We start from the raw sequence: 17,796 nt of genomic DNA, 5'->3' as shown, positions 1-17,796 counted from the left end.
CCGAATGGGGATGTTTGGAGTCGAGAGGAAATCTTTGATGACAACCGTTGACATTTGGCACAAAAGATTAAGTCACGCTTCCGGTGAAAAACTTGCTCAAATAGATTTTCTTAAGAACGTTTCTTTCAATAAAATGTGTGATTCTTGTTCAAAGGCTAAACACACTAGACTTCCTTTTGAATTAAGTGAAACAAAAACTAAGGATTGTTTTGAATTATTACATTGTGATATTTGGGGAAGATATCGTACACCCTCCCTTTCGGGTGCCAATTATTTTTTAACGGTTGTTGATGATTTTAGTAGGGCGGTTTGGGTCTTCTTATTAAAATTTAAACATGAGGCGGGTGCATGCCTCATGAACCTTTACAATATGATAAAAACCCAATTTGGAAAAACCGTCAAAAGAATTAGAAGTGATAACGGGGGGGGGGGGGGGGGGGGGTTCACGTCAAACGAGATGATTAATTTTTATAGTGAAAAGGGCATCTTGCTTGGAACCACTTGTCCTCACACCCCACAACAGAATAGGGTTGTAGAAAGAAAACACAGACACATTCTAGAGACGGCTCGTGCTCTTCGGTTTGAAGCGAGCCTACCAAAAAAATTTTGGGGCGAGTGTGTCTTGACCGCTGTTTACGTTATCAATAGACTACCTTCCCAGGTCATTGAAAACAAAACGCCATATAAAATAGTTTTTCAACAAAAACCCAACTATAGTTTCATGAAATTTTTTGGTTGCTTGGCTTATTTTAGAAGCAATGAAACAAAAGGGGATAAATTCGAAGCAAGGGGGAGGCCCGGGGTGTTTTTGGGCTACCCGGCAGGGACAAAAGGCTACAAAATTTTTGACATTGAAAATAAAAAAATTGTTGTCTCAAGGGATGTGAGATTCCATAAGAATCATTTTCCATTTGATAAGAAGCAGGTGACTTATGATGACACAGAATTGTTTGAATTATATGATAGGCATATTGAACGTGAAAGTGAAAAAGTAGGTGAGGTCCATGATATGGATAAACCCATAATAATATAAAGCTCACAACAAGAAGTTGAAACCCAAAATGAAATGGGTGAAGGCCCTAACACAGAAACTACAAGCCCATCTTCAGATTAAAAAAAAAAAGCCCAGAACAAGAAGACAAACCGGGACACTTAGTTACAGCTGAAAATCCGGACTCAGCCACTTAACGTACTCAGGGTAAGAGAAACCGGTCTCAACCTAAGCATTTCAGCGATTATCATATCCAAATTCCCCCATCGGTCGACCATGCACGAGCTCTGCCAAATTCGAGTTCCTCAACGTAGACGTGCACAAAAAAACCGGTTCCGGAACCTAACTGGTGGAACCGAACCGGAACCGGTTCCAGTTCCAACCCGGTTGGTACAATACCCGGTTTGGGTATTTTTGTATCCGAAAATTGTACCAGGTTCTCCTATTTGTATGTCAGTATCAGTTCCAACCCGGTTCCTACCAGGTTCTTAATTGGAACCGGTTCGGTTCGTACCTGGAAAAACAGGTTCCGACGGGTTTTTTTTGAAGGGTCAAACAAAAGTCAAACTAGCCGTTGGAACCGGTTCCAACGGTAATATAGCCGTTGGAACCGGTTTTTTAGACACCAATTAGCCGTTGGAACCGGTTCCAACGGTAATATAGCCGTTGGAACCGGTTTTTGAGACAATAGATCCGTTGGAACCGGTTCCAACGGTAATATAGCCGTTGGAACCGATTTTTGATGCCCAAACCTATATATAACTTGTTTCCGCCACTTGTTTTACCACCAAACTCAAAAACAAACTAAAATACTACTCCTTTAGCAAACCCGTTCCTTTACCCGACCATCCAACTAAATATTATTTAAAAAATAATATTACAAACATTATTAAAAAATAACTATTACAAAACGATACTAAACATAACAACTAAAACATAAAAAACAAAGTCCGTCGTTTTAATCCGGGAATACTTATTTTTGGGTTGTAGAGCCGGACGACTCTCCCACTTCCGTTTTTTTAGCTTCCAACCTTCTTTTCTCTCGACAATACTTATTCGTATGTTTTCGTAATGTCGAGTTGGACCCTGCTTTAAGAAACTTCGAGCAATATTTGCAACGTGCCAACTCATGTGAGTCGGTCATGAGACACAAATCGTAATGAACCCAAACATCGGGGCATCTTGTTGTTTCGATCACCATAACAACGTCATCATTAGTTGCCATTTGTTGTCGGTTTAAGGTTAATTGTGGTTTGGAGTGTGTTTTATAGTTTTGGAATTGGTTTAACAAGTACACAAGCAAACCTTGCTATTTATTGTAAGAAAATAACCTATTTGTAGTTAAAAAACCGGTTCCAACGGTCAAAAACGGCTATATAGCCGTTGGAACCGGTTCCTAACGGCTACAATATTTAAATTTCAAAAAAAGCCGGTGGAACCGGTTTTTACGTAAAAACCGGTTCCGGTTCATACCCTACCCGGTTCTTAAAAGTTAGCATATCTGGGCATCAGTTCGGGTCGGGAACCGAACCGGTTCTTGATTGGAACCGGTTCCATTTTACAACCCGGTGTGAAAAAACCGGTTTCGAACCGGTTCGGGTTTTCCAGTTGAACCCGATTTGTGCACGTCTACCTCAACGGTATACCCCTTAGCTTAACTTTGTTACTTACAATAATTTTTCTAATTCTCACAAAGCATTTCTAGCGGCCATCGACTCGAACGATGAGCCAAAGTATTTTCACCAGGCCGTTAAAAATGACATGTGGAAAGAAGCAATGAAAAATGAAATTCAAGCTCTTGAAAAGAATGGTACGTGGACCTTAGAAAAACTAACCGAAGGAAAACGTGCCATTGATTCCAAATGGGTGTACAAAGTGAAGTATAAGCCGAACGGTGAAGTCGAAAGATACAAAGCGCGTCTCGTCGCGAAGGGATTTACCCAAATGGAGGGGATTGATTATCATGATACCTTTGCCCCTGTAGCCAAACTAGTCACCGACAGAACGCGGTGGCGGTTAAAAGAAATTGGGTCATTCTTCAACTTGACGTCAATAATGCTTTCTTACATGGAGATCTCCACGAAGAAGTTTACATGAAGATTCCACAAGGATTCGCTAAAGACGGGGAAACTAGAGTCTGCCGTTTGAGGAAATCATTATATGGCTTAAAACAAGCATCACACAATTGGTACCATAAATTTACCAATGCTCTACTAGATATTGGGTTTAAACAATTTAAGGCAGATTACTCTCTTTTCATCTAAAGACAAGGCAATAGTTTTGTTGTTGTGCTTATTTATGTTGACGATGTGGTGATGGTTGGCAATGGCAATCAAGATGCAAGACACAAAGAACGAGCTTAATAACCAATTTAGCATCAAAGATCTTGGCAACTTAAAGTATTTCCTTGGCATCGAAGTTGCCAGAACAAAAGAAGGCTTGGTATTGAATCAACGAAAATATGTACTTGATATTCTTGAAGATTGCGGTTTACAAGGTTGCAAACCGAGTCCAATATCCATAGAGCAAAATCACAAACTCGATCAAGCCGAAGGTGAACCAAAGGTTGACGTCGGCCGCTACCGTCACATTGTCGGTAGGCTCCTATACCTACAAGCTACGAGACCCGATATCGCTTACTCGGTCAACATATTAAGCCAATTCGTTGCTGATCCTCGACAATCGCATTTGGACGCTGCTCATTGAGTCCTTAGATATCTGAAGGGAACGCTAGGACAAGGAGTTTTCTTTCCTAGTGAGGGGGGTTGCACTCTCACCGCATATTGTGATTCTGATTGGCTCGGGTGTCCTTACACCCGGAGATCGCGAACCGGATATGTGCTTCTTTTGGGTGGGGCACCAATTTCATGGAAAACAAAGAAACAATCAGTTGTCTTTCGTTCGTCGGCTGAAGCTGAGTATCAGTCAATGGCCTCTACAGTTAGCGAAGTCCTTTGGGTCAGGTGGCTCCTAACCGAGTTGGGAATTTCATCTCCTAATCCCACTCCCTTATTTTGTGATAACCAAGCCACCCGAGATATTGCCAATAACCCTGTCTTCCATGAACGAACTAAGCACGTAGAGATGGACTGCTATTTTGTTCGTGAACGAGTGGACTCTCAAGACGTTATACCCCATTCGATTGACACAGATTGCTGATCTTCTAACCAAGGGGCTTGGGACTAAACATCTTCGTTTCTTACTTGACAAGTTGGGCACTCAAGATATCCACGCTCCAACTTGAGGGGGAGTATTGGAATTCAAATATTCTCCCAATCTCTTTGTTATTTAGTTTATTTTCTTGCTTTATTATTTCCTGATTTCTAGTTCCTTTCGTATAAAAAAACCAAAGACCATAACATAATGATTATTCAGAAATAAAACAACTTTGACCCATCTAAATTTTAGATAACAAACAAACATACACAAGGTCTCGTTCAGCTTGGCTACAACCCTAATCATCAATATAATTCGTTGCATATTTTGGTAGAATTTAGTTTTTACTTGAGACTCTCACAAAATTAATTCGTTACAAATCAGTTTTGTCTGATATGATAAAAAAGCATAATAACGTTAATAATGTTTTACATTGATAAACTTTAGGGTAATTATTTTATAGATATTCAATATACTAAATTATTAAACTAGGTTCTCATAAGATCCAGTAGAATGCTTGGTAAGGCTGGTTTTTTGAGCTGCAAAAGGGCTTTCAACAATAACGCCGGCTACACTGTGTCGGAGCGTTATGGGTGTTAGTTTATACAATAACTAGCGTTTTTTAAAAATGAAAAAGGCGAGTCCCTTCCGCTAACAACCAATCAATCTTTTGTTTTTCTTTATTTACTCTGCCATCCATAACTAGCTTGCTAACCCACAACACCCTAGCTAACAAGTAGGCTGTAAGTTAGTTTACGCCACTACCTACGTGGCACTGACGTGACACGTTAGTAACCCAACCAATACAACCAGCCTAACAACGGTGTTCAGTATTTGAATTTAACTCTGAATAAATCAAAATCCAAATCGAAACGAGTTCAATTCAATTACAGAAACCATATTCAAATGTATATTTTCGCATCGAATATAAATTTAGGATTTTGAAAACATATGGATACCTATGGTTTAGACATAATTCAATAGTATGGAACATATTCTTTTTCAAGTGAAATCCCGAACATATTCTTTTCAAGTGAAAGGTTTTTTTGTTGTGGAATAAGAATGAAAAAGCCTAATATGATTTACTCAGGAGCTTAATGATCTTAAAATAAATATAGAACCAAAAATTTTAGTACATTTAAAATCAAATGTAGTTTATATATATTAAACACTAAAACATAAACCGATTACCTAGCTCTGTTACCGTATATCAGAATACCTGGTACATATCTCTCATCATCAAAAAAACCACCATCTTCTAGGTTGACGACTCTTCTGCCAAACATCGAAACAAATCACAAACCTTAACTAAACCAAAAAATCACAAACCCGAGTTGCTAAATAGTAGAGAGAACAACCTTCTGATCGTTTTTCGGGGGACCAGCTAATATTGGTTGAGGAAGAACACCATTTTCAATATTCTGAATATATGGTTGCAGCTTCTCTTCCAACATCTTGTTCAACTACAAAACATAATAATTTTCACACTAGTTTGATAAAATCTCACATAATAATACTACTTATTTTATTAAATATTACATTATTACCTGTTCTTGACGCCATTTTGTTTCCCACTGATCATCCAAAATCTTTTCTGTGATTTCTCGTTGGGCGTTTAAAAGAACCGTCATTTCATCCAACTTTTTAGGATCTTTCAAGTCTTCTTCACTCCATGAAGATTCATTTAGTGGAACATTGAGCTCCTGCACACTCGATTTCACAATATTATTGAAATGGATAAAACATATTTGTAAAAGTCAACCCGACTTGTTTTGACTCGCAAAGTGAATAAAGCATACCCCCCAGTTTTGAGGTCGTGGTGGCGGATTAAGCTTCATGACTTCCGCCTCTAATGCAGTTTTTGCTTTGTAGTAAGGAATGTTCTTAACTACCACCGGATCATTTCTTGCACGTTCAGGATCCATTGCGATCAAGCCCTGATTCCAACAATAATAAAATGTAAATCAATTACTTGAATAAATAATCTCGTTAACAATAATGTCTCACTTGTTGCAAATACTCCCATCCTGGTTTTCTCTTGGCTACAGCATCTCGAAGCTGATCATACCGCATATTTTCCTGAACGTGAATCAAAATGGGTAGTTTTGTAATTCTACTGAAACAGATTTTTAGCTAGAAAAACATTAAAAGAAAAGAAAGAAACCTTGTATTGCCACCAAATTTTCTGTTTGACTTCATCATCATATTCAAATCCTCCCATAATTTGGGGCATTGTAATTAACCAAAATGCAGCAATGCTGGGGTCTTTCATGCTGCTGATAATATGCTGAAATGTACATTTTGAGGTGAGAGTAATTTCGTAAATGCTTTAATTAAAAAATAAAGCATGACGTGCCTCGTAAGGATAGTCCATTTTCTTCATTACACTGTATGCTTTCCATGGAGGATCAATAATCTGCAAAGTCGTAAAATATTTAATAATGCATTCATATAATTTAAGGCCAAAACTAGATAAATAATACTTACGTCATCAGCAGAAATCCTGACTTGTAATTTATCCTTGCACTCAGGGCATTTCATCACGCCCTGCAACATTATTAAACCAGGGTTTTATACAAAATTAAAAGTATTTAAAGAATACTATTTCTGTTAACTTGCTTACAGATCCGTCACACATGTCACAGTCTTTGGAGGGCAATGGAACATTAAGATCCATGGTAGCGGGAAGATGCACAAGCTCTGCTCTGTTTTCAGCTATGGCATCTGCAATAGCTTCAGCTGTTGCTTTCTCTCCACTGAAACATTTTTTTAACAAAGTTAAATGTTTTGAAGTCTATAAAAATGCAATGTTACATTATATCTAACGGTACCTTCTTAATGTGTAGTTTTTGACCTGGTACATGACTTTCCCTGTGCCTCTGCACATGGTACACCTTAAAGCATTCCACCCACTGCAAGTTTGGCAGTCTCTGTAATTTAATGAAATATGATGTTAAACCTAGCCACGATATTTCAAATTAAACAGATTCTAACAACCTATTGCATCTTCAAGCTGCAAATAGACTCAATTAAAGCAATAATCACCTTTGACATATGACTTTCTTCCCCAATTCCAATGCAATATCACAAGTCCCAAGAGCAGCAACAGCCTGAGACAAACAACAATAAGCACAAGTGGAGTGTGAACAAGCCAAGCTGCTCGCGAGCTACTTGAGATCAAATAAATAAAAAGCTCGAAACAAAACCAAGCCTCAAATAAAACTTGTTTATTTATCGAGCCCAAGCCTTGTATATTTTTAAAGTTTTACTTTTTTGAGACCTCTATGTATTATTTCACACTGCACACCGGAGCTTAAGCCGAGCTTTGGCTCGATTAAGATACTACATGAGCTCGAGCAGAACTTAGGCTCGCTTAAGGTTCTTGTTAGAAATCCGGCCCAAGAACACTAACACGAAATTTGATCTCAACTAAGATCGACTCTTTCCTGTTTGTTATAATTCTTCACACAAAAAGACCACATTACAATTACCCTTAACCTTTGGGTAGCATTTGGTATGCAGGAATAACAGTAGGAATGGAATGATTCATTACGTGGGAATGAAAAATGTGGTGTTTGGTTGCTCAATGGAATGGAATCATCCATTACACATGGAATCCCATTCCATCAAAACCATTCCTTCCCACCCCCCTTCTTTTTTTTCATTCCATTCCTCCTTCACCCTACTTTCTCAACACCACCACCACCTAACAACCACCACCACTACCATCGACACCACCACCAACTCTGTCGACACCACCACCGCCGCCACCACCATCACCACCGCCACCACCATTTTCGTCACCGGAGTTACCACCTTCGCCATTGTAAGTTTTTTTTTTGGTTAAAAAGTATTTTGAGATATGAGTGCTTTTATTGTTTCTATTTCATTTCTACAATTTTTTTGGATACCAAACAATAAAAATGAATAATTGATTTCATTCCCATAGGTTAACCAAACAAGGAAATGGAATGGTAATGATCCATTTCATTCCCTTGTCCATTCCATTCCATTCCTTCTTCCATTCCATTCCATTACCTCCAACCAAACATACCCTTGATGAATAAGTAGCCAAGATCTAATCCTACTATGACTCAATAATAGCCTTTTAAATCATAAACCTATTTTAATTCAAAATCAAATAAACTACTTAAAATAAACTAAAAGTTATCACTCTCACCCCTTCAGCGTTCTTTTAACTCGTTTCAGGATTAACTTTCAACACTTCGCAGTTAATGCGAAAAAATATTGGATATTTGAGATATCGGTTATTGCGGTGGTATATTGGTAATTTTAAATTTTTATATCATGCAGAATCTATATAAAGCAATTTAACACTAACAATTCATTATGCTCTCCTGCCATTAACAAATTAAGCCTTTGCAACTTACAAAATACTAACAATTGTAGCAAGTAGGAAATGTTTAAGACTTAAAACACTGAAAATTGACAACTGAGACCTAAAAAACTAATATCTGGAAAATCGGTGATATATCGCCGATATTATGGGTGTCGTCCAATAACCGCTATAGCACCGATATTGACCGCATAGAATTATAAAATAAATAAAAACCTATAGAAATTAATTAATAATAAATATAACGAGCCAGCCTAGTTGGCTGCACAGTACACACTCCACACTTGAGTAAATTAGTCTGAACACATACGAAACCCTAACTGTAACAGAATAGCTCGCAGATGCGATAAAACTGTAATTAAAGTCGCCTAATTGATCATATCACACAACGAACTGACATATGTACGGATTCATATCCAAATTGAACGAAGGACTTACAAATACTGTAGAATACGAGAGCTTAGAGATGAACTCCGGAATACCGAAACCGCGAGGAGCAGAGCCGGAGATGTCGTTGGCGAGAGTGAAAGGAGAGAGGATGATTTTAACCGGCAGGTCAATAAGATGAGCCAAGGGTTCGCCTAAATGACGATTGAAGAATTTGAATTGACTGTCCAACAGTTGCTTCGTGTTCTTCACGAACTTATCTGTGCCTTTACCCATTGGAGAACAACGTCAATGGATAAAACTGGATGGATATGTTATGTTGTTCCAGACTACACTGTGTATAATATATCCGGGATTTGGGTTGCCCCGCCCCGTACCCAAACAGGTTACCAAACAAATTCTATTTAACCAGCTACTCACATAACCTGTTTATGATATGCATAACGCGTTTGGGTTATCGTTGTAGGTTAATAGATTGACATGGCACATTTATGACTTGTTTATTAGAGATTTAGAGGGGCGTGGTTTTATAGTTTTATAAATAATTCAATATGGATTGTAAGTTACGGTAACTTTTATTTTTGATGTGTTATTGTATTGTTTTTTTAATTTAATTATGCGTAGTGAGTCGTGTCAATATTTGTGTCATTCGTGTTATTATATTGTTTATATTAAATTACGCTAAATGTGTCATGTCATTTGTGTTATCAATCTGGTTAGCTTTAATTATGTTAAATGTGTCGTGTTGTGTAATCTGCTTATTAAACATGTTCATGTTAATATTTAATAAAATGACACGCTCGGGTTCAGTAGCCAGGTAAAATGTGTCGTGTTGTGTTGGGCTCGTTTAACACAACACAGCCTGATTTGTGAGCTCTAAAGTTTCCTGTATCTTGAGTAACAAATGTGAAAGAAGAATCATGGTACACTAGAGTTGCCTCAATCATTGGTTCATCTAGGGGTTACGCCTTCAGTTTCTTTTAGAACAGCCTATTTCAAAAGACTTGGAACATCTTCTTCCATAGCAGCCTCCTCAACCATGGTTGGCGCAACAATCATTCTTCAAAAACTAAGGAAAATAGGGTTTCATAAATATAACTCGTTACTCGTGCAACTCTCAATGAAACTAACAAGACTAATCCACTATATATCAACACGGGCCGTCTAGATTACTACAACAATTGTTCCTTTCCTAATTAAGTTATTTTAGGTTAGAGTTGGAGACTAGGAGCAATCGTGTGACTGCCATAACTCATATCAACACCGGCCAGTTACCATGTGTGGAATATATGCCGTACGCTTTCTGGGAAGTGACTTAATTGACTTCAGTTCCATTGACTTGTTGTCTTCCACATAGGATGGCAAAGGATTGAGCAACAATTACAGGTATGCCTTCAGTTGTACAACGCCTCTGCCTTGCACACACGTGTAAATTGGTAAATATCTCCAAAAATAAAAATAAATTATGTGGCGATCATTTTTCCCAAGTAAAAAGGATAAAAATGAGGGCTTTTTATGAATGAATATAATCAGCTGTCTAAAAGGAAACAACGTTAGAAGACGACATGTTTGTGTTATCTGCAAGTCAATCAATCCTGTTTTCCCCATTGCCAAAGTCTCCCGGTTGTTCAATTAAGGTACTTTCAAATTCAATAAACTGTTACAAATTCTCTCAATGTCAATGTCTATTTCAAGCTACCAATTTGATCCTTAAACATCTATCTATATTGTCACTTTACTTTATTAATTTCAGGCAGCATGCTATCACTCTCATTTTCAAGCTGCAATCAAACCTAACCAATTGAATTTGGACCATTTGACCCGGAGTTATGGTCCGACACAGAAACCCAAAAGAATTTTGGATCTCAAAGCAAAGGCTCTTACAAGCAATCAAGCTGAAACAACTCCAGTAAGTTTTTTTTTTTATAATTTTATACATGAGACTGTCTTATGGGAACTCGTAAGCAATGAGGGTGGAACTGGGCGGTGTGAGTGAAATGGGCAAAATAATCATTGGGTGGAGTGGAGTGAGTTGGATATGTGTTACTGGTTTAATAATTAACTGAAAATTAAAAGAATAAAAAATCACAAAAAGATGGGGCAGCACCCGTGATCTTTTTGGCAAGCGAATGGGCAGCGCCCGCCCTTTGACCTAAATGTTGTTATGGCAGCACCCTGTGCTTGTCCACATGTGCTCTTTGCGCCCCTACTGGCGCTCCACAACACTTGCTCTAAGTATGGTTTCATGAAAATACAATTAACTTCTTTTTCGTAGCGTTGTGTTGTTTTGGATATTGAAGGGACGACTACGCCTATTTCATTTGTAACCGATGTTCTTTTCCCGTACGCACGTGACAATGTGCGTGTGCATTTGGAAGAAACATATGGTACTGTCGATACTAAAGATGATATCAAGTTGTTACGCTCTCAAGTAAGAGCCAATATATTTAATAAATTCAAAAGTATCCATTTGACCAAGCCCTGTGATTGTTTTTGAAGATAGAAGATGATTTACAAAATGGAGTTGCGGGTGCGGTTCCTGTTCCATCAGATAATTCGGGCAAAGAGGCGGTGATTGCTGCTTTGGTTGCTAATGTTGAAGAAATGATAAAAGCCGATAGGAAAATTACGTCACTAAAACAGTTGCAGGTAATTGAAAACAACATTTATATAACAATGCTTTAGTCAGTAGTTCGAGACGCTGTTGCTAATACTCGATAATGCAGGGGCATATTTGGTGCACAGGGTTTGAGAAAAATGAAATAAAAGGTGTTGTTTATGATGATGTTCCTCAAGCTCTTGAAAGATGGCATGCCTCTGGTGTAAAGGTAGGTTCCAACAAAAAGTTGGCAAGTTTTGACTTTTGACTCAAATACGTCTTTGTTTTGAATCAGGTGTACATTTATTCGAGTGGTAGCAGATTGGCACAACGGTTGATATTTGGATATACAAATTATGGCGACTTAAGGAAATATTTATGCGGATTTTTCGACACCAAAGTGGGGTAAAACTTGATTCATTGATCTTTAATATATAGTTTTAGTGTGAGCCTCATTTTATTGTCTACAATTTGCAGGTACAAAAGAGAGAAAACGAGTTATATTGAAATTTCAGAGTCACTTGGAGTTGATAAGCCATCTGATGTTTTATTTATAACCGATGTTATTCAAGAAGCAGAAGCAGCAAAGGCAGCTGGTATGATCCAGCCCGTGTTAGTTGTTTATGGTTTTATTTTGAATTAAGTTGTACTGTTCTTGTCTCAGGTCTGGAGGTGGTGATCTCGGTTAGGCCTGGAAACGTATCACTTCCCAAGAATCATGGGTTTAAGACGGTCGAATCGTTTACAGAAATACCCTTTTGATGGTTTTTGTGTGACATGTCATGAGAGGTAAAGGATTAATGATTGCGTTGGATTTTCTTAACAATGTTTATAAGGTATAGCACAATTCGATATCGTTGAAAGTCAAATACCACAATCACAGGATGAATCGATATCACAAGACAGAATTCAACAACTACCAGCATGTTATTGATCAAGAAAAATTACTCAAAAACTTGATTACAATGTTTATATACCTAGCCAATCCCTAGCTAGGCTCAAACCCCTTATCAGATATAAATTCAAACTAATCAATATCTAAAACTTGAATTTGAAATAAACTAATCTAATCCAACTTGACTAGATAAAGCTGAATCTGTCCAGAATCACCAGCTTGTGGTGCGGGCCTTACCCAACCCATTACATAACTCGCAATTGGGTCGGGAATTAGATCGGTCCAACACACAACTCACTCGTATGTGATTCGGACCCTCTAATGACTCGTACTACTTGAAAACATCTTAAAAGCCATCAACATTTCATACTCTCAAAAAACTAAAATATATTCGATTATGAAAGATAATTCGCAAATGGAGATTTGATGAGACAATTATCATGAAGTGGGTGAACAATTCGCGGGCTTCATATACCCTTTTTTATTAGGCTCAAGGGTCTTAACGGGCATATTATTTATGTAACTATACATTTTTTATATCATTATCGGTTTCAACTTTGAAGCACTGAGTGGGCTATGAGAAAAGAAACAACCTAACCAACATTTGGAAAGTGGTCCATTTACGTACATGATAATTAAAATTAAAGGTGCACAAAACAGGGATTTTTTTGGAAAAAGTTGGTTTCAGGTACGGTCAAAGACTCAAAGGTCAAACCTGTGCTAGGTGGAACTGGGTCGGACATCGAACCAAGTTTGAAGAAGAAAATTCAACCCGATAGGAACCCTGTAGGGTAAGATTCAAGACCTAGTATGAAAAAACGGGTTCTGGAACCGGGTTTTTATAACTTATATTTTAAACATTGTAAAAAACAAAGTTCGGTTTTTATTTAGTGTTTTGTTCACGGTCGTTGTTTGGTGACACAATTTCCATAGTGTTTGTCGCGTGTTGCAAACTTTTTCTAAATGGTTTTTTCGAAGTCTAAGGCAGCAATCACAATCAATAATCAGTTCTAGTAACCGACTTCGAATGATAGTGTTTTGGTGATTCAAGCCGACTTTAAAATGTTGTCATTTCTTGCATCGAGTTCTTTCCTCACTTTCACGTATTATATAAATCAAAATGTTCCATAACGTAAAGTTGTTTTAGCCAAAACCACTGTTAAGTTGTTCGGCAAATATCCAACTGCCAACAAAGGATTGTGCACTTTCGGATTCCATTCGGACGGAGCTTTTTAGAGTTAAGAAAATAGATAGTGTTTTGCAAAGTTGTGATTAAACCAACGTATTCGATTCCTATTAATATCGTCACATGGGGGCAAAAGGTAAAAGAATCCTAAAATTGGTCAAAAAGACCCTCAAACGGCCATAAGTGTTAACCAATAGCTAGATCTCATAAAATGGATTTTAATGATAATAGCCGGTCATGGAACCGGTGCTATACCTGATTTCTTGGTCATGAAATATAAACCGGTAGGTATATACTCGACGGGTATGGCTGGTTTCTAATCAGTTTTGTAGTCTGATTCTTGGACTAGTACATACAAACCGGTATATGCCCGACAGATATTGGTTCTTAAGTTGCGTTGAGTCAGTTTTTACAAGGTTCTGATTCTCATGATAGAAAGTTATAGGCAATGAACTTTTAAAAGTAACCTAGTGAAATAAAATGTGAATCTCCCCATAATAAAAACAATGAGCGTCCCATATGCATAATTCTTATTGATGAATTTTGCAATAAAATAAAAGTTAAATTTTAAATCTAATAAATTAAAATGTTATATTGTAAAGACTGAACAAATGCTACATTGATCACACATTTATAGTTGAAACGACACCTACGTAAATATGAATTACTAAAACAGTAAAACCTTGATATTCATGTGTAATTTACATTTTGATTTCAAATAATACTGCAAATCTATCATAAATTACATTTATACTCATCGTTTATATGAGTCAAAAAAGAAATAATAGTAATCAAAAAGCTATGAATTGTCAATTTACTCTATTAAATTGCATTTATTTTTAAACTTCAAAGTCATAATCACTTTTTCAATCAAACATATTGAATAAAAAATCATAGCTGTTTTAGTTTCCCTACGGACCAGACCTACCTTGATAATAGACGGATCAGGGCCGGCTCAACGAATGTGAAAGCCTAAATCGAAACAAAATTTTGTGGCATTTTCATCACGATTGTTAAGGAAAAAAAATTACTTATTACAAGTTTTGAACTCATAACTTATAATAACTTATACTTTAGTACCAACCAAGCCTACCATCACACCAATACATTACTTTGAGTTTACTTTACCCATTATAATATATCTATATATAAAGGTTTTTTTGGACTTGGAGGCCTTTATTAAGTGTAAGCCTAAAGCCCTAACTTGTTTTCGCTATCCCACAAGCCACCCTTGCGAATCATATAAATTATAATTTGCTTTCGGTAAATGATACACATGGAACTGAAGTGTTGCTTGAAATAGTCTCTCTAGGCTTGCCTACGTCTCATCTTTCCGAGACACTAATGATAATTTCTTCTATTTGTATGACTAAATTTTTCTCACTTTATACGGATTAAATTCTTGACCTCCTGTTCACATCCTTTACTCTTTACTTAAAAAAGGTAATTTAATAACGGAAATAAAATAAATAAAACTATTGCAATAACGGAAAGTTAAAAAAGAAACTAACTTAAATTAACAGGGTTAAGTTCAAATAGGAAGTTTGATTTTCCGAAGGAGCCTAGAAAGGAGTGTATTTTAGTCTAATACTTTAATATCAAAACTCACTTACTTTAATATCAAAACCCAATTAAATTAATTTCAAAAACCCACTTACATAAAACCAAATTACATCTTCACTCATCTCTTACAACCACCACCACTCCACCGCCCACCGCCACCACAATCGTCACCCACCGCCACCACCTCGCCGGAAAAGTCCGAAAAAACACAATGAAAAACACTATGAAAAACATAATGGAAAAATACACTATGAAAAACAAAACACAACGATAAAAACACAATAAAAAACACAATTGTATGACACAATATAAATAACACATTGGAAAAAACACAATGAAAAATACTATTATATAACACAATTTTGTAAAACACAATTCGGTAAAACACAATTTCTAAAACCCACTAATTTTTTTTTAATTTTTATATTACAATATGGTACTCATATAAATAAAAAGACACTCGTTATTATGGTAAATTTGTTTTCAATAAAAAGGTCGTAAAAAAAAGTTATTGACGTTTTAAAATGATGGGGGAATTTGGCATGTGCCTTGCATGTGGAGAGAGAAAGTCAACAAATGTGTTATTCCTTTTATACCCTTCCACTTATGTTCACACTTGATTTCCCCATAAACTAATCTCAACCCTCCATGTTCAAAATCAATGATCAAGATTACTTCTTATCATTCCTATAAAAACTATCCTTCCTATTATAACCCAACCCTAGATTAACAAAACTTTACTCTTTACTTAAAAAAGCTAATTTAATAACGGAAATAAAATAAATAAAGCTATTGCACTAATGGAAAGTTAAAAAAGAAACTAACTTAAATTAACAAAACTCTATATGTTTGTATTAAATTTAATTGAGAAAACTGTACTAAACGAAGGATCAAAAATTTTGTTTTCCGAGTATAAGTAAGGATTTTCAAAACCTTTTTTTTCATATAAACAAGGTAAAAATGGTAAAACTTAAAGTATAACAATAATAATCACATTAATGTTAACACTTTCAATACTTGTAATTAAAATTATATAATTCATAAGAAGATAAACCAAAAAGGATATACTACCCAATCAAAACTCTAAATTAAAATCTCAAAAATCAAAAATAAGTAATTTTCCAAATTAATTATAAGTCTTTTTCTCTTTTAATCAAATTGTACAACCAGTCAAAATATTTCTAACCTTTAATAATAACATTCCAACACCAATATTATTCCGGCGAGCCAGTTACCCTCGGCGACGTCACCGGAAACAACGGCAACAGCTGCGGCACCACCGTCCCACCGGGCGTCGCCGCCCGAGGCGACGGATGTAAATAAAACCCCTTCTCCGCAATCGCCCTGTCTTCCTCCGACGAGTTTTCGACCGACGGCGACGACGACTTATTAAACGGGTCTTCAATCAACGGCGTCACCGGACTCAAAACCAACGACGGGAAATCAAGAATGCTTGGCGAAAGCCTCTCGTGAAACCGGGGTGATACCATTAACCCGTATTTGGAACCCGGGTTCGGGTTAATCATCAGCCCGGCTTTTAAACTGTTTCTGCGTTCGTAGAGCTTGAACCCTTGTTTCTTCAGTTGACCCGTTTTGATCGGCGGTATGGATACCTTACTCGGAGCTGGATCTGGTTGTTGGGACGGTTTTAGTGAAGCGTTCTTGGCTGTTTCGGAGGATCCGGTAAGCATCTGGACTACTTGTTTGAAGTTGTTGCTGTCTGCTTGAACAAAGGTGGTCGGGTATGGATTTGGGTCGGATCTTGAAACGGGTTTTGGAGTGAGTGGTGGTGTTTGGACGGTGGTGCTGCTGGTCGGAGAGTTGGCCGAGGTTGAAGTGATATCCATTGTTGTTCTATGTTTCTCTCTCTAGGATTGGTTTGTAGAGAGAGAATGAGTGAAAAACAAGATAATTTTCTGGTGGTGGTTTTTTTTTTAAACACTTTAAGCCACACTTTCTTCTTGCTTCTTGTTCACTTCATATAAATAACCTTGTGTCAACTTAGGGTGGAATTTACACTTTAGACACATTGTGTTTGGTGTTGTCAACATGTGAGGATATTGGTTTTTGGGATTTACATTTTGGTGTCTATTCTTGGGTTTTATCAATCATATGATGTGTGTAACATGTGTGACTATAATGTAAGAAACGTTTATTAAAAAGACAATGATCAAACACATGTTAATTCAAGTGCTAATTTGGCACACATATCAACTTAACTAGTTTCGGTCTTTGTGTATAAAACTTGAGTTTCTTCATGATAGGATGGCATTTTTAATAAAGTATTTTACATTTGATTTAGGCCTTCACTTTTAAGGTGGCCATGTTTAAATAGTTTTGAAGTTCGAATTTCATTCTTATATAGTTTGAGAACCAAACGATGAAACGTTGCAACTTTATGTAAAAAAAAAATATGACAATTACTGATATAACTGTCAACAATTTAGCAGTTTTATTAGTGGGGAAACCTTTAGTTGATAGTTAATTCTCCACTGATACTTAGAGCATCTCCATCTATTGGTTTTTGGTGACATGGCATGTGGTTTGGATTGGTTTATGGTTAGTGACAAACGTTTATGTTAGGTTTGGTTTGCATTCTCAAACGTTTAAGAGGTGGGTTTGTAGTGGCCCCACTACAACCACTACACACAAATCATATATA

At 36.8% G+C, this 17,796-nt stretch overlaps 2 protein-coding genes and 1 pseudogene across 2 annotated transcripts; 1 reads left to right on the top strand and 2 right to left on the bottom strand.

Moving 5' to 3' along the window:
* Window positions 1-5,204: 5,204 nt before the first annotated feature.
* Window positions 5,205-9,167, bottom strand: LOC143531806 (uncharacterized). Its single transcript, XM_077027018.1, has 12 exons — window positions 8,943-9,167; window positions 7,193-7,257; window positions 6,979-7,077; window positions 6,771-6,903; window positions 6,635-6,694; window positions 6,504-6,563; window positions 6,312-6,434; window positions 6,155-6,226; window positions 5,947-6,084; window positions 5,695-5,850; window positions 5,506-5,610; window positions 5,205-5,422 (listed from the first exon to the last, which is right to left on the bottom strand). Exons 1-12 carry the CDS (start codon window positions 9,165-9,167, stop codon window positions 5,387-5,389), a joined length of 1,272 nt encoding a protein of 423 aa, XP_076883133.1. The 3' UTR covers window positions 5,205-5,386.
* A 1,289-nt stretch (window positions 9,168-10,456) lies between these two features.
* LOC143531827 (putative bifunctional methylthioribulose-1-phosphate dehydratase/enolase-phosphatase E1) lies at window positions 10,457-12,357 on the top strand. The gene is made up of 8 exons (XM_077027036.1): window positions 10,457-10,528; window positions 10,645-10,800; window positions 11,167-11,322; window positions 11,391-11,540; window positions 11,618-11,719; window positions 11,786-11,895; window positions 11,968-12,086; window positions 12,155-12,357. The coding sequence occupies exons 1-8, from the start codon at window positions 10,457-10,459 to the stop codon at window positions 12,250-12,252; spliced, it is 963 nt and encodes a 320-aa protein (XP_076883151.1). The 3' UTR covers window positions 12,253-12,357.
* Window positions 12,358-16,210: 3,853 nt separating this feature from the next.
* LOC143531805 (VQ motif-containing protein 4 pseudogene) lies at window positions 16,211-17,195 on the bottom strand (annotated as a pseudogene).
* Window positions 17,196-17,796: the final 601 nt, after the last annotated feature.

This window comes from Bidens hawaiensis, unplaced genomic scaffold (genome assembly GCF_021521415.1).
Source record: "Bidens hawaiensis isolate Kalapana, Puna unplaced genomic scaffold, B.hawaiensis_p1.1 tig00009253_1, whole genome shotgun sequence".
Lineage (NCBI taxonomy): Eukaryota > Viridiplantae > Streptophyta > Magnoliopsida > Asterales > Asteraceae > Bidens > Bidens hawaiensis.
Note: the sequence above shows the minus strand (reverse complement) of the source record. Positions and strands in the feature narration are given on the sequence as shown.